This window comes from Heloderma suspectum, chromosome 7 (assembly GCF_057233095.1).
Source record: "Heloderma suspectum isolate Gila_16-S chromosome 7, 16-S_ref, whole genome shotgun sequence".
NCBI classification, from domain to species: Eukaryota; Metazoa; Chordata; class Lepidosauria; order Squamata; family Helodermatidae; genus Heloderma; species Heloderma suspectum.
Genome location: NC_139464.1, coordinates 75842566 through 75868847, shown reverse-complemented (window position 1 = coordinate 75868847; position 26282 = coordinate 75842566). Strand labels below are relative to the sequence as shown.

The following is a 26282-nucleotide window of genomic DNA, read 5'->3' as shown; positions in this document are numbered from 1 at the left end:
TGCTGCAGCATCCCCACTTAGTGGCCATCCAGCCTCTGCTTAAAAAAACTAACAAAAGAGAGTTCACCACTTCAGGGCCAGTCTGTTCCATTGCCAAACACCTCATACTGTCAGAAAGGGCTTTTTAATCACCATCATCATTGCCATTATCATCATGCGTATATTATATGGCAGGTTGTGACACTGCCACAGCATCCCCCTTAGGACTGGTGTTTGGCTGGCTTGCTCACCGGCACACTCCAACTGCCCATGGTCAATCACTGTCCCTAGTATTGTGCCCCTGTTTTTGCCTTTTGTTTGCTACTACGAGTTTCTAAAGTTGCCATTGCTCAGGGTTCAACACTCTCCACAGAGTCTCTAGAGAAATTCAGTGGAGAGTGGACACATCTGGTACTGCATACATGCATGCAACGCACAGGCTATTTGACAACCTGCACCTGCAGGGGTATATTTTGAGCTGTTGACCTCTTATTTTAGTGTGTGTGTGTGTGTGTGTGTGTGTGTGTTTCCAATAATATCTTAGATACTTACTTTGGCCACATAATGAGAAGACAGGATACCCTGGAGAAGATGCTGATGCTAGGGAAAGTGGAAGGCAAAAGGAAGAGGTGCCGACCAAGGGCAAGGTGGATGGATGATATTCTGGAGGTGACGGACTCGACCTTGGGGGAGCTGGGGGTGGCGACGGCCGACAGGAAGCTCTGGCGTGGGCTGGTCCATGAAGTCACGGAGTTGGAAGCGACTGAACGAATAAACAGCAAGTGTGGTCCTATCTTTTCATGGATGAAATGAGTGGGAGTGTATGTATGAATAGACAAACTGTCCCTGAGGCATCTTTAAGTCAAATAGTGAGGGAGAACCGCCCGTTGGATGTGTAAGGCCGGGCACTGCTCACTGCTTTGGTTCCATTAGCACGGGGGTGGGCAACTTGCGGCCCTCCTCCAGGTGCTTTGGACCACAACTCCCACGTTCCTTCCCCCTTGGCTATGCTGCCTAGGGCTGATGAGAGCTGTAGGCCAAACTGCATGGAGGAGGGCCACAAAAGTTGCCCTGCCGTGAATCAGCAGCATCCCTGCTGAGGTAACTTTCTGGCCCCGTCGTGCCCTGAAGGGAAAGAGAGAGAAAGCAAAACAAACGGTCCCAGCCACACAACAGTCTCTATGACAACAGGAGGAAACTCCCCTCTGGCTTTCCCGCCTCTTTCATCTCTGCGGGGCAGCCGGCCAAAAGGAGCCCTCGTCTGCTGCAGAACTCGCCCCGCCCCGCCTCGCCCCGCCCTTCTCCGCTTCGCTCCTGCACCCCGGAGTGGAGAGCTGCCAGAGCAAGCGGGGCTTTTCGTTGCAGAGCAGCGCGGTGCCCAAGGCGCCTCGTCTCACTCCTCAGGCTGGTGGTCTCTCGGCGCCAAAGCCCCTTCTTTTGCGCCTGCTGTCTGCGCGCCGCTCCACAACTGCTGCTCCGGCAGCTGCTGCTGGCGGCGGCGGCGGCACAAGTTTGCTTCTCTCGTCCAAGAGAAAAAGGACGGCAGCCGCGAGCGACAGATTTGTGGCGAGGATGAATGTGGAGAACCAAGATGTGCTGCTGGAGCTCGAGGAGGAGGAAGACGACGACGACCTCGAGGAGGAGGAAGAGGATATTGGTGAGTAAGGAGATTGGGATGGAGGTGCAGAAGTAGCCAAGGACCAGGAAGGAAATTAGAGGGAGAGAGAAAGAGAGAGCGAGAGCGAGAGAGAGAGCAAGCGATGGAGGACGTGTATCCAAACTAGTAAGTTAACAACCTAAGGCACAGAGAAAAGTTGTTTTCCCCCCTTTCTTTGCATTCATGACAGATGAATATCTTAAAAGTCTCTCCAAGATTGGAGAAGGAAAGATGATTTCTCACCTGTGCCATTGGTGCCCTTCGGTTCATCTCACTTCTTGAGAGGTTGCCCGCACTTTTGACGGTCCTGCTGGCAGCACAATTTAACTGGAAAGTTTTGCTTCCGAATTCTTCCGCCTGGCTCACTGCCCAACCTCACCCTTATTATAGTGTGACATGCAAGATTTGCTGCCCGAGGATGTCCCTGTGTCTAGAGAAGTCTTTCAACTCCTGAGTCAAGGAGCTCCGGTGTTGTCATTCTCACACCCACATCACTGTCGATTTTAAAATGCCAATCTGATTTGACTGGGACGTGGGCAAGGAAAGCTGCCTGCGATGTGTGTTTTGATGAGCCTGGTAAAGAATTTGGTTTCATACTAGTTTAAAGAGCAGTGAATTGTCACTTTTCCAAATAAATGTGAGTCAGAAAACAAATGATGCATTGGGAGGAAAAATGAAGCCAGAATTTTTATTTATTTATTTATTTATTTATTTATTGCATTTATACCCCACCTTTTTTCCTCTTGCAAGGAACCCAAGGCGGTTTACATTATCCTCCTCCTCTCCATTTTATCCTCACAACAACAACCCTGTGAGGTGGGTTGGGCTGAGAGTCTGTGACTGGCCCAAAGTCACCCAGTGAGCTTCCATGGCCGAGCAGGGACTAGAACCCAGATCTCCCAGCTCCTAGTCCAACACGCTTGCCACTACACCACACAGGTCTTTTCACCAGATAATCTGGAAACACTCAATAGCACTGCCTTTTTCCCATGTGAAAGACAGCACTTTGGAATAATAGGTTAGTCATTTATGGGCACAGTCCAGGAAATGTTAGTCATGACTTAGGGTGCAATCCTATGCATGTTTAGACAGCAATGAGTCCTACAACTCTCAGCATTCCCCATCCAGCAGCTAAACATGCATAGGATTGCACCCTAAATCCCATTAAAATGACTTAAGCTAGTCATGAACCCTGATGAATAAAGTGGGACTTCAATGGTTTCATACCTATGAAAATGCTCCAACCTGGATATTAGAACAGCAAGGGCTTGACATGCTTTTATCTGGATGGATTTGAGGTCATCGGTAGGAAAGAAGAACAGTATGTGTAAATAAGGTAAGAAATGTTATTTCAAAAATTTGGGATAAACATAGGTCAGTATTGTCCCTGATATCTTCCCTTTAGCAACTGTAATTAACAGATAGGATTTAAAGAAGCAAGAGAAACAGGAAATGTTGAAGCTTGGATAAGAGGGGGCTTTGGATTCACATGTAATGACAGCCCATGGTTTTGTTCGGCCTAGTTCCAGTGCTGCTGTGGGCCCTACAGTTTTGGAATCAGAATCTGATTCAGACTTAGAGCACAATGATTTAGGACCCAGTCCAGTCATGGGAAGCTCATGGCCTGGGAGCCTGGCTGTGCCTGGCTTTCCATTTGATTGCAGGGCAAAGGAGAGCGATACTCCTTATCAGCCACAACTGCAGATACAGACTTGAATTTATAACCTGAGGAATCTTCTGTGGAACTGAATGGGAGTAGGACTCTGGAGGGGAGGGGGCTTCAGGAGTGTCACCCAGGTTATGGTGCCAACTGAAAAGAGCAGAACAGAGATGATCCCTCAGATGCAGTGTTCGTTTACTGGCCAGATTCTCCTGTCAGAAGAGCGTTAAATACCTCCCGTGTATTTAAGCTGGTGTACAGGCTGAAGAGCCTTTGCTGAGAACATCTTAAATGCCCAAAATGCTTTCTTTCTTGGATTTATTATGAATCTTGGACTCTTGTCACCTTTGAACTCTGTACAGTTAAGCCTCTGTCTGGGAATGTATTGCTGCACTTTGGACTATAACTGTGACTCTGCGTGACTTCTAGCCTTGGGACTTTTTCTTGAACAAAGCAATGTGCCTATAGCCTTTTGCCTATGCTATCCTATCTGGGCTCTAATCATGTAACTATGCCATGCACTCTGGAAAAGCTTGATCTGTTTAACATGACCTACTGCAATAAAGAGTTTTGTTGCTATCAGTGATCTGTGTTGACTTGCGGAGGGTGCCAGAAAGCCAGCTCTGACAGGCTTAAACAATCATAACCCAACAACAAGGCATATGACCAATTTGTACAATAGGACAGCCCACCATGGGTTAATTAACCCACAGTGAGGCTGCGGTGTGTGCGGGGCACGTATGGCCACCATTTTGTACATACAGCCACCACTTGGGCGTTTTGTCATGCAAACCCAGCAAGAACAGATCATGGGTTATGTGAGGGTTGTTTAACCCTCACATAACCCATGCTCGCTGGGTTCTCTCTACACAACAACCCCCAAGTGCAGGTTGGATATGCAAAATGGTGCTTACGGGCACTGCAGCTCACCATGATGAACCGCACCATGTCATGTGAACCAGGTCAGACTTTCTCTTTCTGGGTTGTTCAAGGTTGACAAATCCAGAATTCACGACAATCGAGAATTCAACAACCCAAACCATGGGGTAATATTATGTGCGAAGCACGCCATAATGGTTACTTGCATGCTAACTGATGCATGCATATTATTGGCAAAAGGTTGGAAATCTGCCCTTCTACCATCTCTCAGTTAATGGTGACAAAAATACGGAATACTATGAAAATGAATAACAGCTTATCAAAATGTATGGGAGGCAAAGAATAACATAATAAATATTTGTTTTTATTTATTCAGTTTTGGAGCAGGTACAGGCCTTTTGGCTTAGTATCAACAGACATTTTGACAATGTGATCTTAATAATATCTGTTGTACTTTGTTTTGTAAAGCTGGATTATATAATTGCTGTTAAAATTAATGATTATATATGAAAAAAAAGAATATAGTGAGACTTACTTTCAATTAAGAATGCATAGGACTGCACTCACACCACATATTTATCAACTGTCTTTTCAAACAACTTGTTGCTCAAGTCCTCATACAGTCAAAATAGCAATAACAAGAATCAATAAAAACACAGTCTACTAAAACTGTGTAAAACTATTGGCTCATAAAAAACAAAACAAAGCAGTACAAATTAAAGGTCACCTAGAAGAGCCTTGACCTATTATACTCCATATGCCAGCATACATTAAAACATCACTTCTTGTGCTCTAGAATAATATAAGGAGGGGCTTTCATAGGCATCCCTAAGGAAAGACTGGCAGAGCTGGGGTGCCACCCCAGATCAGCCTCTACTTCAGACACAACCACCCTAAACTCAAAAAGAGAACATAGAGAAAGGTTTTTCCTGGGCGATAACAAATGGTAGAATCAAATGTAAGCAGAGGCATTTCTGAACATATGCAGAAGGCTTATAGACCGGAATAGAACAGGAATGTGGTCAACCAGATAACTGGAAATCTGAAGCTAGAAATCGGAAATATTTCTACTGCACTGTACAGGGCCAGTACTCAGAATTTTGATATTGGCACCTAAGAATCTGATCTTGGCTCATGCCAGTTTGAAACACTTTCCAACCCTAGTTATAACTACATTTCTGTAAAAGTAGAAAATTGCCTCAAAAATGTTTTTTAATTCAATACAGAAACTCCTTTTTGTCAAATCTTCTCCTTCCAATTTGTAAGCTGAATCTGACATTTATCTCTTATAAGTTATAAAGTAGGTCTGCATATTTGACATGAGTCCTCCTTGCAATCATGAAATCTTTTACTTCTGCCTAAGTTGTTAACGGAAATTAAAAAAAGCAGAGACAACAGACAGCTGATATGTGTAATATCCGTCAGGGATGCATGCAAGCAGAGGAGACTGGCTGTTAGGAACTGTCCAGATTTATCAAAAGGATAATGGCTGAATAATTTCTCGTCTTTGTTTCAAATTATAACAAAGTAAAATTCACTAGACATATAAATGTGTCTGTTGCCATTTACTGTATGTTTGGATCAAATGTCTGTATTTGTCAGAAGGTAGCAAAATTGTATATGCAACTATCATTTGATATTCAGGAAGACTTATAGTTTCACTGTGTTAAATCTTAGCTAAATGTAGCTAAAGATAAATGTGAAGACAGGTTTTTAAAGTGAGGCTCAATTTAAACGTGACCGTGGGTGTTCAACAAAACCTTACCTATGCATCATTCCATGTTTAAAACAGGTTCTCAGCTGCAATGTATACAGTATTAGCACATCAGTATGCCATGTTTCTGGACTATGGATCCCTGGTGTGCTAGTGCTGAACATGCAGGCAAGGCAGCCTGGTTTAAAAGAGATTTCAGAGCTCCCGTGTCAGTTAGAACTGACAGGAACTACGCCTGTCACCACTTCCTTGATGGGTTCAGTCAGTGTTGTGGTTTTATAATCAAATCATGATGTCTTCTTTCCGTTATTATTCCTTAGAGAGAAACTGAACTGTTCAGTTTGTTGTTATTTGCTTTATTTTTAAACTTTCTAAGCCACCCTTCAATATAAATATTCTTGGTTGTTGCTGTTAAGAACCGATGCTGCAATCCACAGACAATTACTTTATTCTAGACAAAGAGTCCTATTACAACTCAAGAGATTGCTTCTGAGTAAATAGCTTGCAATGATGCAAACAATCCTTCCTGTCCCCAATTATTGCAGCTCAAGTAAAGGCTTGATCCTCAAACAGTGACAGTGGTACCCTGTGAAAAGCAAGTAAGACCTAGACAAACAGCTCTGCCCTTCATGTGGCAGAAATTAGGGATTCAATGCCGCAGGCCTCACAGACACAGCTCCCTGATATTAGGTACTCTATTAGGATGGGGCAGTGACCCCTTTTCCACTCTTCCCTTTCTCTAATCCAGTCCTTATTCAGCGTGCCTGTATTGTGTGGTGCTAATCATAGAATCATAGAATCACGATGTGTACTGATGCTTTGGCAAAGGGACAAGGACTGCTAGCAGCAGTGGAGCAATAAGATGAGGTGCCCCTTTTGTGCTTATTCTGGAAGCTTAGTGGTACACCCCATACTCTAGTTTGGCTGCCACTGTGCATAGGTTCTGGGAAGGAACTATAGCGCAGTGGTAGATCTGCATGCAGAAGATCTCAGTTTCAATTCCATGCATTTTCAGAGAGCTGGTGATGCCTAAAGACGTCTGCCTGAAATCCTGGAGAGCCACTGTGAATGAGAGTAGACAGATAGTATGACCTGGTATAAGGCAATTTCCTATGACTGTATGGGTGCAATCCTATGCTTATTTAGACAGAAAAAAGTTCTACAATTCCCAGCATTCCCCAGCCAGCTTTGCTGGCTGGGGAATGTTGGGAATTGTAAGACATTTTTCTGTCTGAACATGCATAGGATTGCACCTAAGTCAATTAGCCTCTCTCATATACTTCCATGGAACCCCATTAATATAGTAGAAATGTGTCTAAATGGGGCATAAATGTCTTGTGGAATCAGAATATAGGAGATTGTATGCTATCCACAGCATATTTGTTTGCAGACCTCCATGCGTTTGCTAGACTCCCATCATTCTCCATTTTTTTTCATTCTGTAGAGGAAAAAATAAATTTCTAGCCATCATAGGTGGACAAAATATGCTGACCTTATATCCTAAAGACTCAAAAATTGGCACCAATGGGGGAGGGATTGCCTCCCATTGCAAACAGCATCTTTAAAAGGGAAATTTCCTTAGGACTGCAGCAGGACAGGAAGGGGGTAAATTCTTCCTCCAAGGGAGATTTTCCTCAGGAATGCATCAGTAGATGAAAAGTTTACATTCCCTCTCCATCCCTGCTGCAATACTAAACATTGTCACCACCACTCCAGCCAGTTGATGCTATTTGCACTTTTTTTAAACCTGCACGTTAAATGCAAAAATGCATTTTACTTTATGTCTAGTGTGGCTCTGACAATCGACAACATCAAGGCTCTTGGTTCACTATCACTAGGTGGAAAACTGCACAAGTGAAAAAGGTCCTTTATCCTGAACTGATTTTTTTGAGAGGGATGCCAAATAACAAAACCATGGCTCATGTGGAAAAGCAAATGTTGCAGAAGAAAATCAGTAATAAATTCTGCTGAATTTAGTGCAAAAATACATAACTCTTGAGTTTAGTGCAAAAATGTCATTTATACTTGGGGACAAACTAGATTAGATGCTGGAGATCTGTGATCTTGATGCCTTTGTCAAAGCTGAAAAGCACCCATGGAGAGGCCTGAATTGGATTGGGGCTGTGCTGCTGGGGTATGTGTTTCCCTTTTTCCACCATCTCATTTCCCCAGTTGAAATTGCCCCTTGAAGGTGCTGTTAGTCCCACTGTCAGGGGTGTGGGAGAAAAAGATGTCTGTAATAGGGGTGTTGAAAGCATTTGAGCAGGATCAAAGTGGGTATGGCTGTCTTCTCCATCCCCTGTTCCAAGGCCCCAAGCCTTAACTTGCTGCCTCTATTTTTAAAATCCCACATTTATTTTATCGTTAAATTAGTGCCTGATTGTACAATATTTTTCCCTGGGCAATATTTCCCAACTTGAAGTTATGCTTTAATAAAGATTACAACAAGTCAACAGCCTTTTCAGCAAGTGGAAAAGATTATTATCTTAACCCTTCATGGCAGTGATGTTACTTTTTACTTTCCAAAGATTCTGTATCCCAAGATTCTGTGACAATATAGGGCAGGGGTGGGAAGACTTCAGTCTTGCAGGATTTATTTTGTTCCCCAAGATCCACCAATCCCAAGATCCACCAGCCAGAGCCTGGTGCAAAAGATATCCATTTAGATATCTTACAACTGAGCCTAGGAATTTACACTGAATATCAGAGCTGAACGGAGTTCACAGTCCTTCCACCCCAAAATCCACTACTGGCTACTTCAAGCTTTCTCCATTTCAGCCGTATAATTTAAGATGGAGGAAATAATTTTATTGGTGCCATTGTTAAACAAGTGGGAATCAGAAATCCTTTCTGATCTACTGGAAATCATCCAGGTATCTACCAGTTTATCAAGATCTATTTTCTGCCTGCCTCTGCTGTAGGGAATGCATTCTAGTCTCTCTGAGACAGACATTTAATAATTTGGAACTGCCCTAAATTATTTATTTAGAGACTTTAGGATACAGTGAAAAATGATACATTATCTGTAATATAAAATTCATTTTACGAACAATTGCTGACTTCTTTAGTGCTCTCTGAGGAGTTTATGGGTGTGAAATATGACATCCACAATATTAAAATGCAGCTGAACAACTTCTTTCAGTTACTTAGGATAGTTTAAGTCATGTTATTTTCCTGATTTTGCTGTATCTCTTGGATATTTTTGTGGGCACAACTTTCTCCAAGATAATCCCATTTATAGTTCCTTTGCCTTGTCACTTCTCTGAAGCTGTACTCTCTGCATTGTTTTAGATGCAACTGCTAGTCTAAACAGCCTTCTATTTCAATTCCTTATTTCTGTTCATCCTGTTCAAAATTAATCCTAAATTAAGGGAAGTGCTTTTCACTACTATCCAAAGTATTATATCTAATTGTCAAGGAAACCGATACTAACTAGTCAGCTTTACAGTAGTAACATGAGCTGCCAACAAGGAAATCACTTGAATTCTTGCTTTCCCAAGAGACACAGGGTGGGACTTTCCAAAAAACTTTCCAAAAGCAAGGAAACAAAGTGCTATTCTTTGGATAGCTGCATATTGCTACAGCAGCCATCTCAGGGCCAATTCATGTTTGTGTTGTGACCTGGGAACTATTTCTATGTAGTTGGGTTCGTACCACAGCAGTAATATCTCTGTATCCAAGAGCTGTGAAACTGTCCCCCTGTTGTGCATCCAGAGCATACACACATATGGTTTATACTTTGCTTGCAGTGCTTATAAATGTGGGGAAAGCGGGTGTCAATGGATATGATTCTGCTCACTGTAAGTGTTTCTAATCTATATAGGACAAATGTCTACACAGTTCTGATATCCTGATTTGCTGAATTGTCTAGACCAATGCTCCCTGCACTTACCAGTGTTCAACTCATTTATACCCCAATTATACCTGAGTTGATGCAATATAAATGGGGAGAGAAATGGTTCAGAGCTAACCAGTTATGTGGGATCAATTCTCCATTCTACCAAATAATTATGTAATTCTTTCTTCCACTTCCTCTATATTTTTGTTTTGCCTTAATCCTTTACTGGAAAACAAATATTACTTTCTTTCCTCCAGAAGCACAGGAGTATTTTGGAGATAAATACATTAAGAACTCTGAAGTGGTTGGTTACTATAGCAATTGGGAGGCATGAAGGAATAAACTGTACTAATGATTCAAATCATCTTCATTATCCTTCTTCCTCTAAGACCAGACCTTCCTTTATACGTTCCATTGCCAAAACACATATTCAGTTTTGTCAGATAGTCTCTTCTGACCATAGTCTGAATTAAGCTGCTTAAGAATTATTACAAATGATGATGCTTGGTAGAAAGATCCATGTTTTCTCTGCCTTATATTTTATGGTATTTTATTTATTTGTATATAACCATCCTGCCTTTATGTATATAGGGTCACATGATAGCTTACAATAGTAATAAATACTTTTAAAATAACATCATCAGTAGTGCAACAATAAAATGTTAGTTCCACAGTTAAGCAGCACAAAGAAAAATGAGAGTTAAAAACAGATCCATAAAAATATTAAATTGCCTACTCTCTCCAAAGGCATAATGGAAAATTTTAACTTGTTTTCTCATTATCATTAGAGAGTTTGCCCTGTAAACATCCTGAAGAGTTGCAAAGGAAAGATGCCACCAGGAAGAATACCCTTCTCCTGATTGCTGCTAATGTAATTTCTGATAAAGAAGGCACTGACAATAGACGTCATCCAAAGATCTTATCAGAGATTTTCAGGGAAAAGGCAGTCTCTGATATACCCTGGCCAAGATTACATAGTGCTTTAAAGATCCATATCAAGACCTTGAACATTGCTCCTAAAAAATGCTGAAACAATGCTGAAACAATGCAAACAGCCAAACTTTGCAACTGGTTCTTAAAGAGGAGTGTGACTTCTTCCAAAACAGGTAAAACATCTATCTATCCTTTGTGACTGTCAGCATTTCCATGTTGTCTGGATTGAGGTTGATATTATTCATATTTATTCTTCCCATCACCAACTCCAGACACTTAAGAGAATCCACTGCCTCAACTGGATATGACAGAAAGGAAAAATAGAGCTGAATACTATCAGCATACTAATGATACCTCACTCCAAATTCCTGGATGACTTCACCCAACCACTTCATGTAGATCAGAATGTCAGACTGAAATGGGTTGAAAGGCCAAGCTCCTACACAGCAGATATCCAGGGAGCACTGACAGAGGGCCAGTTGTAGGCTAGCCTGTACCACTGATCCCTGTCACCCTTCCAGATATGGCCTGCCTAAATCCTTTCACATGCAGTTCCCAACTCCCTTTCCTTTCCTAATTCCTTTCCCTCATGCCATTGTTTGCCTCCAAAATGTATGTATGTATTATGAAATTTATAAACCACTCCATATTGAGAGATATCAGAGCAGTGTCAATACAGTAAAACACGAAATACAAACAGTTACAGTAAAAGCAAATAGATCAATAAAGCAATGGCTGGAATATACTCATCAGCCAGGAAGTGCTTGCCTGAACAGGAAAGTCTTCCGTAAACATCAAAAACAAAGTACTGTAGGTGCAGTTCACATACCAAAACAGCTTGCCTCCCCTCCATTCTGCCAGCCTAAAATTCCATCACTTAAATCTCTTTTCCTACTGACCAAAGGCCATCCTCCTTCTCCATTCCTCCCTTGACTGCAAATGATGGCAAATGGTAAATTCCATGTTCATTGACATTTGCACTACTAACTTAAATGGGATGTGGTGCAAGGTGATGGTAAGACATACAGCAGAGGCCATTGATAAGATCAGGCCTTTAAGAACATAAGAACTATGCTGGATAAGACCAAGGGTCCATCTAGTTCAGCATTCTGGTCACAAAGTGGCCAACCAGATGCCCAGGGGAAACCCACAAGCAGGACATTAGCATAACACCACCACCCCCATGTTCTCCAGCAACTGGTGTACATAGGCATGCTGCCTTTGGGGGTTTCCTCCACAACAACGGAAGGAGAAGGAAATGGAGGATTATCTGGATTTTCCTAGAAATTGGCTTTGGTCTGTGCAGGGCTCCGTGAGTGACTGCACCGCACCAGCATAAGTCACTTCACAAAACATACTTCCAGGTTGGGGCAAGTGGAGTGAACATTATCTGACTGGCAGGGGCTGCTCAACCAATAAGAGAAGCTTACCCCCCGTTTCTCTTTCTATAAAATCCTGGGAGGTTTTCTCCTGTGTCTCCACTAGGGATGGAAGAGAAATCCGCCATGGACTCCAATGAGTTCTAAAGAATCCAGCCCCCCAGAGTCCGTGGCGGAACAGACTGCTCCCCCTCCGTGCCACCCCATGAACTAAAGTCGAGACGGACTCTACCTGCTGCCAGCTGGTCCAGGTCCATCTGCAGCCATCCATCCACTGCCCCGGACTGCGGACACAAATGGCATCCAGCATAGCCGACACCATTTGTGTCCCTGCTCTTTGCCGTGATGGGCTATGTAAATATTTACTTAGCCTATCATGGCCAAGGACAGGGACGCAAATGGTGTCCACTACGCCATTTGCGTCCCTGCTCTTTGCTGTGATAGGCTACGTAAATATTTATGTAAATATTTACATTTGCATCCACAGCCCGGCAGTGGACAGAAGTAGGGATGTACGAAAGTGCCCTTACCTGGCTTCGCCGGGTTCCGCTGGTGGGGGGAGGCGCTCCGTCCCTCCCCCTGGAATCCCCCCAGGAATCCTGGCCAACCGGCTCCACTCTGCGGGGATTCCGCGGAGCCGCTGGCCGGCTCTGCCAGCAGCCGGACATCCGGCCACTGGCTAGCAGGGACGCAAACGGCGGCGGCCATAGCTGCCGCCGTTTGCATCCCTGTAGTCAGCCGTGATAGGCTACGTAAATCTTTACGTAGCCTATCACATCTAACTTTAAAAACAAAAACAAAAACGTGCCTACGCAAATGGCGGCGGCTACGGCTGCCGCCATTTGCGTTCCTTCTTTTTGGCCGTCTTAGTCTACGTAAATATTTACATAGACTAAGACGGCGAAAATAAGGGGAATGCAAATAGCGTAGCGGACGCTATTTGCGTTCCCCCTTATTTTCACCATCTTAGTCTATGTAAATATTTACGTAGACTAAGACGGCCAAAAAGAAGGAACGCAAATGGTGGCAGCCGTAGCCGCCGCCATTTGCATACGCGCATTTATTTTTTTTTAAGTCAGACGTGATAGGCTACATAAAGATTTACGTAGTCGATCATGTCTTTTTTTTTTCTTTTTTTTTACAACACTGGAAATGGCGGTGGCGGCAGCCGGTCAGAAGACCAGCCGCCGAAGCTGCCGCCGCCGCCCGGAAGATCCGCCCCAGGTAAGTCTCGTTCCGGGGGGGGGATCCGCGGGGGGCAGGGGGGTGGCAGGCCGTTCCGCCACAGATTTCGGGGGCCCGAATGCCAGTGCATTCGGCCTCACCAAGATCCGTGGTGGAATTCTCTGCCATCCCTAGACGGAAGTCCGGCTGTGGATGGGCCCGGCCGCCGGCTCCCTGGGCTTGCCGCGGAGTGGAACTGGCCGGGGAGGATTCTGGGGGGAGGGACAGATCACCTCCCCCCCCAGAGGAGCGGACTGGTAAGTGGGGTTCGTACACTCCTAGTCTCCACAAAAGCACTCTCCTTCTCTCCCCCCCATTAATTACTTCCTTAGAGCACCAAACATTAAGGAAACACAGCTGTAGATCCTTCTCCCTCCATTAAAGCTAGGAATGCTTCCACTGAGCAAAGCTCTGCATTAACTACTCCCTTACAGCTTGCAAAGCCCTTCAGAGCCTTTAGGAGACTTAACCCTGTGAAGCACCCTGGCTGCAACCAGCCCTGTTTCTAATCCCCTTTCCCCTGAAACTCCTGATGCTGCAAAGGAGCAAAGCTGCAAATTAATTACTTCCAAAAAGAAAGAAAGTAAACACATAGCCAAGCCTCATTGAACACAATGGGAGTTACTTCTGAGTAGACACACACATGTTTGTGGTGGAAAAGAGAGCGACCAGAAAGACTGGGACAGGAAAGCAGCCCCCTTTCTAAATCAATGCTGCGCATGATCAAATGTGCCAATTAGTTCCTTCCAAACGGCAATAAACTGAACAAGAGAGAATCGCAGCTTCGAGATAGTGCTTTATAGCCTTTAGGGAATTAGTACTTTAAAATATGCTATTTCGATTGAGGGGGATCTCTATAAATTCTGAAGTGCACCTTCAGGGGAGAAGCCCCATTGACCACAATGGGAGTTACTTCTGAGTAGTTACTAATTGGTTTGTGCTGGAAAACATGGGACAGGAAACGCAGGGACAGGAAACACCCTTGACTGGGTCATGGTGCAAGGTAAACCCCCGGGCAGGGCTAGCATACCCGAGGTAAATGCAAGGGTTAGGGTACACAACAACAATACTCTGCAGAGAACCTGACTTGATTTAAAAAATTAGACTTAAAGTAGTCTCAGGAAATCTGGTTTTTCCACGAAAAGCTCCAGGGTGGCTGCGGGATGGCCACAACATCATGTGCCCCGAATGACCTTGAAATGGGGCAGGGAGAGTGCAACCCTGTTGATTCTCCTGGACCTCTCAGCTGCTTTTGATACCATCAGCCATGGCATCCTTCTGGATAGGTTGTCTGGGTTGGGAGTTGGAGGCACTGAACTGCAGTGGTTCCGCTCCTACTTGGGTGGCTGACTCCAGAAGGTGTTGCTGGGGGATTACTGCTCTGTGCCATGGCAATTATGCCATGGGGTTCCACAGGGCTGTTTTATCCCCCATGCTGTTCAACATCGACATGAAACCGCTGGGGGAGGATATCCAGAGGTGTGGGCTGAAGCGTCATCAATATGCGGATGACACCCAGCTCTACCTCTCTTTCTCATCAAACCCTGGTGAGGCAGTGGCTGTTCTGCCTGGGCACGGTAATGGACTGGATGAGGGCCAGTAAACTGAAACTCAATCCAGACAAGATGGAGGTACTATTAGTGGGTGGTTCGTCTGCCCAGATAGGTGATATTCAACCTATTCTGGAGGGGGTTGCACTCCCCCTAAAGGATCACGTTTGTAGTTTGGAGGTGCTCTTGGATCCAGAACTGTCACTTGTGGCACAGGTGAACTCAGTGGCATGGAGCAGTTTTTATTAGCTTAGACTGGTATACCAACTATGCCCTTCTATGGACAGAGATAGCCTAGCTACAGTTATCCATGCTCTAATAACTTCTCGTCTGGATTACTGCAATGCATTATACGTGGGGCTGCCTTTGAAAACGGTCTGGAAACTTCAGCTAGTCCAAAATAGGGCAGCAAGATTGTTAACAGGGACACTGGCCAATGAGCTCATATTCTGCCAGTACTTTTCCAGCTGCACTGGCTGCCAGTCCATTTCTGGACCCGATTCAAAGTGCTGGTATTAACATTCAAAGCCCTTAATGGCTTGGGGCCAGGTTATCTGAAGGATCGCCTCCTCCCATATGTGCCTGCCCGGACCTTAAGATCACCCTCAGGGGCCCTTCTCCGTGAGCCCCTGCCAAAGGAAGTGAGCCAGGTGGCTACTAGGAGAAGGGCTTTTTCTGCTGTGGCACCCCAGCTGTGGAATGAGCTCCCCAGTGAGGTTCGCCTGGCACCTACATTGTATTCTTTCCAGCACCAGGTGTAGACCTTTTTATTTTCCCAGGCATTTTAGCATTCTAGGCTTTTAGCTTTGCTGTTTTAAATCTGTATTTTACATCCCTGCACTGCTGCTAGGTTTTATTCTGGTTTTATTCTGGTTGTATTGTTTACTGTGGTTTTAAGGTTTTATATATTTTGTATTGTTTTATTGTGTGCTCTTTGGTTTTAATTTTTGTGACCCGCCCAGAGAGCTTCGGCTATTAGGTGGTATAGAAATGAAATGAATGAATGAATAAATGGAGCCAATTTGCTGCAAATTGGCCGTGGAGACACCCCCTTTGTCATACTGGGGTACAAACTAAAAGTTCAGCTAATCACACAAAGTGAAGCTATGCATGATAGTTTTACTTGCCCTTGTGTAAGTGCACGTGGCCCAGTTCAGTTCAGGACCATGGTGCTCTAGGAGGGGTAGGTTAAACCTTTTCCCCATCCATTTTCCCCTGAAATCTCCCCACAGGGGGAAGGGTTAAAAGAAGAAAAAAGCCCCCATCGATGCCAAAGGAGGTTTCCCCCCTATTTTAACCCCCTGACGTGGGGAGAAGGATTTCAGGGAAAAACAACAACAGGTAGGTAGAATGTTTGACTCCCATCACCACCCGTACCAGAGCACCATGGTTATAATCTAAATCAGGGCTGCAAAGGTAAATAAAACCACTATGTGTAGAGGGTTGGCCTTAGCCATTAGAGCTCTGTTTAAGGCAGCAAAATGTCTTGGGCTGGCGCTGCCCCTAGAGAGGAGTAACTACAGCCTTCAAGTTCGTAGTGATTCCCTTTCATTATTATACTTACAGCTTAACTCTATGCTTGTCTACTCAGAAGTATGCACAGTGGGGTTCAATGAGTCCTACTCCTAGGTAAGTGTGTAAAGCTGTCTATCCAGCTGTACTTCATCACTATACTGAAGAACTTCATCAGGAGGGCTTTAAACTGAATCCTACGGGGAAGGGAGATGTAATGTTGGGGGTAACAATCGACGTAGGCGTATGTACTGCAACGGAGAGAACAGCTCTGATAGTGCCCAATAATAGTCTTCAGACACATGTAGGAAGAAAGCCAGACTATGAAGCACATGGTCTTCGATGTCTATATACGAATGCCCAGAGTATGGGAAACAAACAGAACGAACTTGAACTCTTAATACAGGAGGGAAATTATGACTTGATAGGTATAACTGAGACTTGGTGGGATGACTCTCATGACTGGAATACAGCAGTTGAAGGATATAACTTGTTCAAAAAGAACAGGAGGAACAGAAAGGGAGGTGGGGTTGCGCTGTATGTGAAAAATACATATCTCTGCACAGAAATACAGGAGGATGAGCTTGGTAGCCCCATTGAGAGCATCTGGATCAAAATAAATGGAGCAAAGAATAAAAGGAACCTGGTGGTTGGAGTCCGGCCACCCAATCAAGGAGAAGACGACGATTAAACTTTTGAAAAGCAAATAGCCAATGTTTCAAGGAAGCATGATGTAGTAGTAATGGGGGACTTCAATTTCCCCGATATTTGTTGTTGCAAACTAGCTCAAAGTGGGTTAGATGAAACAACGATCCGGTGGATCCACAGTTGGCTACAGAATCGGACTCAAAGAGTGCTTATCAATGGGACCTTCTCAAACTGGGGAGAGGTAACAAGTGGGGTACCGCAGTGCTCAGTCCTGGGCTCAGTGCTCTTCAACATTTGTATTAATGACTTGGAGGAGGAGGTGCAGGGAATGCTGATCAAATTTGCAAATGACACCAAGTTGGGCGGGATAGCGAATACTTTGGAAGACAGAAACAAAATTCAAAGTGATCTGGGTAGACTGGAGCGCTGGGCAGAAAACAACACAATGACATTTAATAGGGATAAATGCCAAGTTCTGCACCTAGGAAAAAGAAACCAAATGCACAGTTACAAGATTACCTAGGGAGGTGGTGGGCTCTCCCACACTGGAGGCATTCAAGATGAGGCTGGACAGCCATCTGTCAGGGATGCTCTGACTTGGATTCCTGCATTGAGCAGGGGGTTGGACTCGATGGCCTTGTAGGCCCCTTCCAACCCTACTATTCTATGATTCTGTGATTCTATGACTTCCAGATTCTATTTATAATGAAAACTGATGACTTGTATAGGCTGCAATTCATGGAGTAAAACCCTTTTACTCTGACAGGGTTATTTCATAGAAAATATTTGAAGATAACAAAGTATTTTATACTTTAATAGAAAGGTCAGCTGTATGCAACTCAACAAAGATATTGTATATTCTTATCCTCAGGGAATATATGCTTCCTTTTTTCTGCCGTAAAGGTTATAATTGAGGAGCCATTGTCTTATCTGCACTCAGTTTGGGGCTTGGACATGATGAGTTAATATTGCATCTGGCCTTTCAACTATGTTGGCATCTTTCAATTTTATTTTCATACTGAGATGTTTTCCATCTGTGTTTTATGGACATATGCAGCAGGGCTTGAATTCTCCAAAATGCCTATTTTGTCTCACTAATGTCAATGTTTTTCTTCAGGTATTTCTCTATGTTTAGTAACCAGCTACATACTAATTAAAGAACTTATCAATCATCCTTTATCTTGAACAGCAAATGCAAAATGAATGTCTGCTGAAGAATAATTGACAAGAGGGAAATTCAATTGCAGTTCAAGCAGAACATATTAAACAGCATATGCACAGGAGAGGGGCTGAAGGGTTAATATACAACTTCCTCTGATGCACTTTTAAAGTAGTAGGGTCCCAGTAGAATACTAACTGAAGTGAGTTGCTGGCACACACACAAAAAAGCAAGAGCAAAAAAGCAAACAAAAGAAAGTCCTTCTGTACTGCCCCCTTTTTATCAAATGTACTGCCTTTTATATAGAACATCTGCTTTTTTCTCCAGGCCACATTACACACAGATACACTGCTGATTTTCTCTATTAAGTATGCAGATAGAGAACAATAGGAAAGAAAGTTTGTGTGAGTCAGACAGAAACACAGAAAGAGCCAAAAGTCAATTCTGGCTGCACATTTTCCAGCATCTGTCATGTTCATGAAAATTGTTGTGGCTTTACCCATGTACTGCTCTTGAATAATGTTTAAAATTAAACTGTTAAGAACATAATAACTGCTCTGCAAGATCAGACAAGGGTCCATTAGTCCAGCATTCTCCCTCCAGTAGTGGCCATCACATCATGCCCCTTGGAAGTCTACAAGTGGAGCATGATGTGCTCATCTTTTGTCATTTATTGCCAGCATCTAGTATTATGATACTATCTATGAAGAGGAATTTTCCATTTTTAATTTGTCATAATTGACACCTATCCTCCATAATTTCTCTCAGCCCTTTAAAGCCATCAGAGTCCCACCTCAGATGTTATATTTGTGAGTGACATAGCATAAATGACATAGGTCATTTTCAGATAGGCTAAAATCATACTCACTCGGTGATTTTACGGGGGCCATGCGGATGGCCTTTCATAGTATCCTATAGAAGTGCACCTTCATGGTCCCTTTTTGGCAGCTACATCCCACAAATGTAAAATATTACTTCAGTGAGCTCCAGAACTAAGATATGCACTGCAAAAAGCAGTAGTTCTTTCCTTATTTTTCTTGAAACTCTTTTTAACTAGCTGCATTCCTTTACAGTCAAGTTACTATTTGAAGAAACTGAAGATGGAATAAAAGGTTTTGTGGCTATTTTGAAATAAAAATTAATTTCAGTGTTGCCAACAAGACCAAGCAGATGATGTTGAGTGAAGGTTCTGGTTTCTGTTCTGCAGTCCTATTAAAGAACCTTGAGCCTACTTCTTCATATGATAAACACAAATCAGGTAATCATGCAGGTTTACTTTATATCATACTACCAATACTTTTTCAACACAGTACTGACATATATACCAAGGAAGGGCAGGATAATTCCTTTTCCTTTATATACTTTAGCAGCTGGATTATTGTTAGGCACTTAATTCTGACATTATTATTTTGACTTCTGAAACTTGTCATTTCATGAGAAGTTGAAATGACTTGGACCATTCACCAAGCTGACTTGCAAATAGATGTACCAAACCAGGGAAAGGAAACATTAAAAAAAGGAGGTTCCCATTGCCATGTTTAAAACACGGGAAGTAGAAACTTGGCTGCTTACCATTACTACCATTAACCTTGTCTCATAACCTCACCTTCATACAAAAAATGGATGTGACCAGTGCACAGTACTAGCTGCTCATAATTTTGCACTTGATAAGTTGTACTCCTCAAAATGGTATTATACATTTTCATTTAACCATCGATGTATAAAGTTGCCATGGGTTTGTAGAATAGATTTAGCAGTATGTGAAACCTGAGCAGGATTGTACTGGAGTTTTTGATTATTGTTTTTTCCTCCCGTATCTTATATTGGGCATACATAAGACTTGAGCCAAGGAAAGTTGTCCTAAGACCAGCTGCTAATTTCAAGCTCTATAGCATAGTAAAAAGAAATGCTGTTGCTCCTCCTCCTCCTCCTCCTTCTTCTTCTGTTCTGCAGCACTTTCGTCTGTGTATATATCTGCTGGCAAGATAACATCTAAGTGTTGATCGTTTTTTACAGATACATTATTCAACAGATTCCTGACCCATAACCATTTAAATAGATATAAAATGGGAAACAGTTCCTCTTGCGATGCCCCTGAGTTTGCTTGCAGCTCAAATCATTACTTATTGGCAGGTGTACTTTTCCAAATACAACACCACCTTTTAAAAGTGATGCACGTAATGTATGAGAAAATATTATGAATTGTTCCATCTCTATAGTCTGTCTTGTATGGCACAAAGGTGCCATTTATCAACATATTCTCCTCAAACCATGGCAATTCCCCAGGTCAACCCTGCACACTGATAGCGTCAAATAGCCCCAAATGCCACTACCCAGAGTCCAGACCCAGTTATTCCTAAGATTTACCTGAAAGGAGAGTTTCATTCTTTCTTCCTGCAACTGAGGAACAAGTATACCACTACTCCCATTCCTCACTATGCATTTATTGGAGTTGCCAATGAAACTATCTGATACATGCTACCTGTATTTAAACAATGACTATAGTGAACACACACATACACACAAGTCTATCAGCATAGAAACTGCATTCACTATAATGATGGAAAAATGACAGGGTGGTATGCAAATAACTTAAATAAGCAAACAAATATGTCAGTGTAGGGATTTTCTGTTCATTCCGAGTTATAATTTATTTAAGCATTGCTGGGAATTGTAGGAGTTTTTTTCCATCTAAACATGCATAGGATTGGCAACCTTATTTAGGAAACTTTAAACAGCAGAATGCAGAGTACAGCAACCTCAACCGAACATTCAAAATACTTACTACACTATAAAACACATATACAATGCCTGGGGAAATGGAAAGGTTTTGCCAGCTCCCTAGAAGATAACAGGCTAGGCACCAGACAAATTGCCATGGGAAAGAGCTCCATAAATATGCTACAACCAAGCACACTTTCTCCCTGGTCACCAACTGCCTCATCTCTGATGGTGGGGGAAGCTGGAAAAGAGCCTCAATGGGTTATCTTAGGGCTTCACCACACCAGGCTTTTTATCCCACAATTTACTGGGGCTTCTGCTTCTGGATTCTTTACACAGCCATTTTTTCTTTTACTGCATAATGCTACCTGCCATTTACACTGGTGAGTGGAGCTTGGTGGGATATTAAGAGATGTCAGCAGCATTGTACGCCCTCTGTCCACCCCCTCTGGGTTAGCCCCCCCCCCAGCATGAACCTTTCCATTTCAACTTCCTCGCCTCCCCTTTTCACTTCTGCTGCCTCTGATCCCTGCCTTGGCAACTTCTATATATAATCCACGGTATGTTCGCAACTTCAGGCATCTCCTCTTCCCCCACCCCCTATGTGCACAAGTCAGTATTTTCCCTGTAAAACCAAGCAGTAATACTTTTCCTGTTTGAGGAAACTGGGAGAGGGGCTTGAGTGGAAAGGGGTTGCAACATTGTGGGCGTAAGAGCAATAGCAGTCTCCGCCATGGTGTACTAGTGAAACACCAGTATACTGCACTTCTGAGGTTCCCAGTGTTGTTCCCAGGAGCAGAATGGTGAAGGGGCTAGAGATCAAGGGAGGCATGGGAAGGTGATACTCCCACCTGATTGTCATCACTGCTCAACACCCGCCTACGCAAAGCATGCTGTAGCACGTTATGGGTGAAAGGAGGGGGGGAATAAATTGACAGGACACAAGTAGTTGGTATAAAATATGGGCCACATTTATTGAAATTGATCAGATCTGTGAAGGGCAACCCAAGCAGGCAATTTCTCTAAGCCAGAGTAGCCTGGCATTATATCATGAGACATTCAATGCCCATAAAGTGGCATCTTTGTTGGCCACCCCTCAGGAGTGCCCAATTTTGGGATGGGAGGCCTTCACCTGTCACCTCTGTTCCTCAGGCCACAAAACTCCCGAGTGAGTGAGGGGAGTTGGCCTCAAAAGTAATCCTTATCTTCCAACTGGGTCCGCAAAACCCTGAACTGAAAACCTCAGGCGTTACCAGTCACCAGAAATGGTGCCTCAGAATGGTCACCAAGCCAAGGCGCCTGCACAAAACCCCGAGGAGGATAACAAGCCTATGCTTAGCCTTTCTCCCCCCACCTGTGCTGAATTAATTCCAGCACATCCCATCAGCCAAAAACAAATCATTGCCCGTGTCAGAAAGATGGATCCCATCCTACCTATAGAGCTCCCTCCGTGCATGGGAAATATCTGGAAGTAGTATAAACCCATCACCCTGTCTGGTTAAAGAATTGCTAATTTCCCTATTCACTGTTTTGTGGACCCTGTCAAGGGTCTGAGGATTCAGTCCATCCCTCCATACCAACCTCGGAAATAAACATGACCAATTAAAAAATTTACGGCCAACCTCGTTGCATAACTTGCATGTCAGCCAAGTCTTTCAAAGTAAGGGCCTTGCCCTTTAATGCACCAAAGATAAGGGCTTCCCCCTTCAACACCCAGGTCATTCCCCCCAGGTGCCACACCATACCAGAGGCGCTCCCACCGTATGCCACGTCTGCCCAACAATTGAATGTTGGCACACTGGCTGAGCCACACTGGCACCACAGCTTGTCCTGGAAGCCCTCTGTCTGGCCCATTACACGTCTGCCCAACTTTGGCATGAACCTTTCCATTTCAACCTCCTTGCCTCCCCTTTTCACTTCTGCTGCCTCCGATCCCTGCCTTGGCAACTTCTATATTCAATCCACAGTACATTTGAAACTTCAGAAGTCTCCTTTTCCCCCACCCCCCATGTGCACAAGTCAGTATTGTCCCTGTAAAAGCAAGCAGTAACACTTTTCCTGTTTGAGTATACACTGGGAGAGGGGCTTGAGTGGAAAGGGGTTGTAACATTGTGGGCGTTTGGAGCAGTGGCAGTCTCTGCCATGGTGTTCTAGTGAAACGCCAGTATACTGCACTTCTGAGGTTCCCAGTGTTGTTCCCAGCAGCAGAATGGTGAAAGGGCTGGAGGTGAAGGGAGGCATGGGAGGGTGACACTCCCACCTGATGGTTATCACTAGGTGACATCAACATCGCCCCGCCCAACCCCCTCCTACACAAAGCATGCTGTAGCATGATGTCAGCAATACAGGGGCAGGTGATGGAGGATCCATTGCGTGGCTGCAAATAATACCGTATCTTCCACATTCAGAAATATCATGGGGAAAACAGGGGGAAGGCGCAGGACAGTTGCTGCAGGACAATGACATTGTGTACTGCATGTGGGAAATACCGTGAATGAAGAATGACAATTGCACACACACAAAAACCCATGTGAAGGAGCTCTCAGTGCATTGGAAGGTTGATATGTTCCTTTAAAAGCAGGCCTGGCCTTAGCAGTGGGCAAGCTGACACTGAGCTTGTTCAGTAGTTCAGCATTTGTTTGTCTGCCTGGGGCGTGGGAGAATGGGAGGAAGTGTCTTTAACCCGTTTTTTCAAAGTTCTACAGATTGTTTGGGTACTAACTACAAAAATAAACTTCCACCAATTAGGTTTAAAGTATTTCCCACCTCCCGATTTCCAGGTTTAAGTCTTTGTTCAAGATAAAACTCAGCATAACACAGCTTTACTTTGCTAGGTTTGCAGTGGCAATGGGATGGTACTGACTGGAGAGTGTGGGGTGGGGGGATGGGGAATGGGACAGAAAGTGTTCCTTGCCCAGGGTGTTATTTATTTGAAGTCTGGTCCTGTTTATAAGGCTTCTATTGAGATTAACAATCAGCCCTTTCTTCTTTTTAATGCATTCCTATCTGAATCTGTGATATTTGCACAGTTTCAGAAGAAAATACACTGCTCCAGAATCTGAGTAGAACTACACATTACTACAGCCACAAGGCTGCCATTAAAGTGGCTTCCCTGTGTAGAGTTCTGCACCTAATCGTAATGACATGTAGAAATACAGAGGTATTGAATCTCAGGCCCATGGGCCCAATCTGGTCCACCTAGGATCCTATTCTGGCCCTCCAGGATTCCCCAGATGGCCACAACCTCTTTACCCTGACCACCTATCATTTGGTGGTTTCCTGACTTTTGTGCAGTTTTTCCCCCATTCGAATAGGTTGAAAAGCCTCTCCTTAGGCATAGTTACTGGCGGAAATAGCTTTAAGCTAAAATTTTAGATCTGCCCATTTTGCCTTTAGCCCTCCCCGCTTTTGCCTTCGGCCCCACCCACCACTGGAATGTAGCCCACCAAAAATTTCTTGACATTGAATTCAGCCCTCGAGCTGAAAGAAGTTCTAAATTCAGCTGAAACATGACTCCACATCTGCCACTGGTGATGTGACAGTGGCAAGAAAGTACATGCTAGGATGATATGTTAATCTTCAAGGTATCACAAGGCTCGTTATTATGTCCTATGGTAAGCATTACTCCATGTTACAGAGGACTGAGGGAAGACTTGACACAGGCAAGCAATTTTCAGTGGCAGTCCTGTGTCTCTGCTAACGTATAGTTCTACCCTGAATCATGTGATTATATATGCAGGCCCAGTTCCCTATGTATAGGATTCACAAAATGCATGTGGAACACAGAGATGTTCTTGAAATGCTTGTATTAATGGTAATATTGCTCTTTTGATTGTAGCTTTTTCTAAGCTTTGTCATACCAATGAAACAGCATTGATGTACCTTTATGTCATTTTTAAATCCAGCAATGAAACTGCTCAGATGCTTGGTAATGTTTCATCTAAAAGAGCCAAGAAAAGAACTCGTTGTTTGGATGCATGGTTTAGCTGTATTAGTAATACTTACAGATGATGTTTGTTAAGTGGTACCATCCAAGCCACCTATACCAGCTTCTTGTATAGGAAAAGCCAGGAAATCCTTTAGTTGTTTGGAGAAAGATATTATTCTTCATGCTGCATATATAGCTGGTTAATTGTTTTGTGTCCAAAAGGGAAAAAAAGACAAGGATTAAAGCTTAAATAATAATTGTGTAAAGGTTTCTTTACACCATTTGTGTAAATGGTCTTTGCTAATGCTGCTTCCACTGTTAATTGGTGTCATGTGCAAATGGATGTAAAGAACTTGAATTAGTTTTTCATTTAGAGTTTACATTATATACTTAGCCTTGGAATCATAAATCTTCTGAATGCCATATCTGGAAAGGAAGGGTTTGGTAACATTTTTTTCTTTTCAGTTTCTTGAGAAGCAGCATGCCCTATGTTACTCTTGTCTGTCAGGTTCTTCAAGATTTTTTTCACATTACTCACAAAGAGAGAATGAATATTTACATAGTAAACTGTTGTGGGCCAGAATAAAACCCTTGCTATTTTCTTTTGGCAAGCACTCCCCAACCATCCCCATGCCCTGGTTTTTTTAAAGAAAGAAGTTGGCATATTTATGGCAATTCAAATGTTGTTATTCTGAAGAAAAACTTTTAGGCTTATAATGATAGGCCTATTTAGGGGGACTTTTTTTGTACTCGGCATTCTTGCACAAGAGTAAAAACGAGTTGCCAGAGTCAGACAGCAAAAACGAATCACATCACCAGTCGCAGTGCTGCCAACAGAGTTTCTTTCTGGAGCTACATGGAACAACTGCCAGGTAAGGAGAACAGCCAAAGGAACCACAAGCGATAGAGTGTCCAGGAAGAAAGCACATATCTGATCAAGAGGCAGCAGACCTTTTAATGTTAAGCTGGCAGTTTCAGTGGACAAATATTATTATAAAAGACTCAGATTTTGCAGGAGAACAATATGGAAAAAAGTGGTTTTTGAGTGTATCTTAAGTACCGCGGTGGCTTAGTGGTTAAGACGCTAAACTGCAGACTGGAAGGTCGGCAGGTCAGCAGTTCGAGACCCGAGTGCTGCGTGACAGAGTGAGCTCCCATCTTCAGTCGCAGCTTCTGCCAACCTAGCAGTTCGAAAGCAAGAAATTGCAAGTAGATAAATAGGTACCGCCTCAGCGGGAAAGGTTACAGCGTTCCGTGCACCTCGGTGTTCGGTCATGCCGGCCACATGACCACGGAAGTGTCTTCGGACAGCGCTGGCTCTTCGGCTTAGAAACGGGGATGAGCACCACACCCTAGAGTCCGACACGACTGGTTGGGGACACCTTTACCTTAAGTATCATAGAATCATAGAATAGTAGGGTTGGAAGGGGCCTACAAGGCCATCGAGTCCAACCCCCTGCTCAGTGCAGCAATCCAGGCCAGAGCATCCCTGACAGATGGC

The 26282-nt window shown here is 43.7% G+C and overlaps 1 protein-coding gene across 1 annotated transcript in view; it reads left to right on the top strand.

Moving 5' to 3' along the window:
• The first annotated feature begins 1318 nt into the window (after positions 1–1318).
• Positions 1319–26282, top strand: part of ANO6 (anoctamin 6) — a 108525-nt gene continuing 83561 nt past the window's right edge. The window contains exon 1 of the mRNA XM_084810660.1: positions 1319–1636. Coding sequence (XP_084666786.1) covers positions 1552–1636 — 85 coding nt within the window. The 5' untranslated portion in view covers positions 1319–1551. The remainder of the gene's footprint in view (positions 1637–26282) is intronic.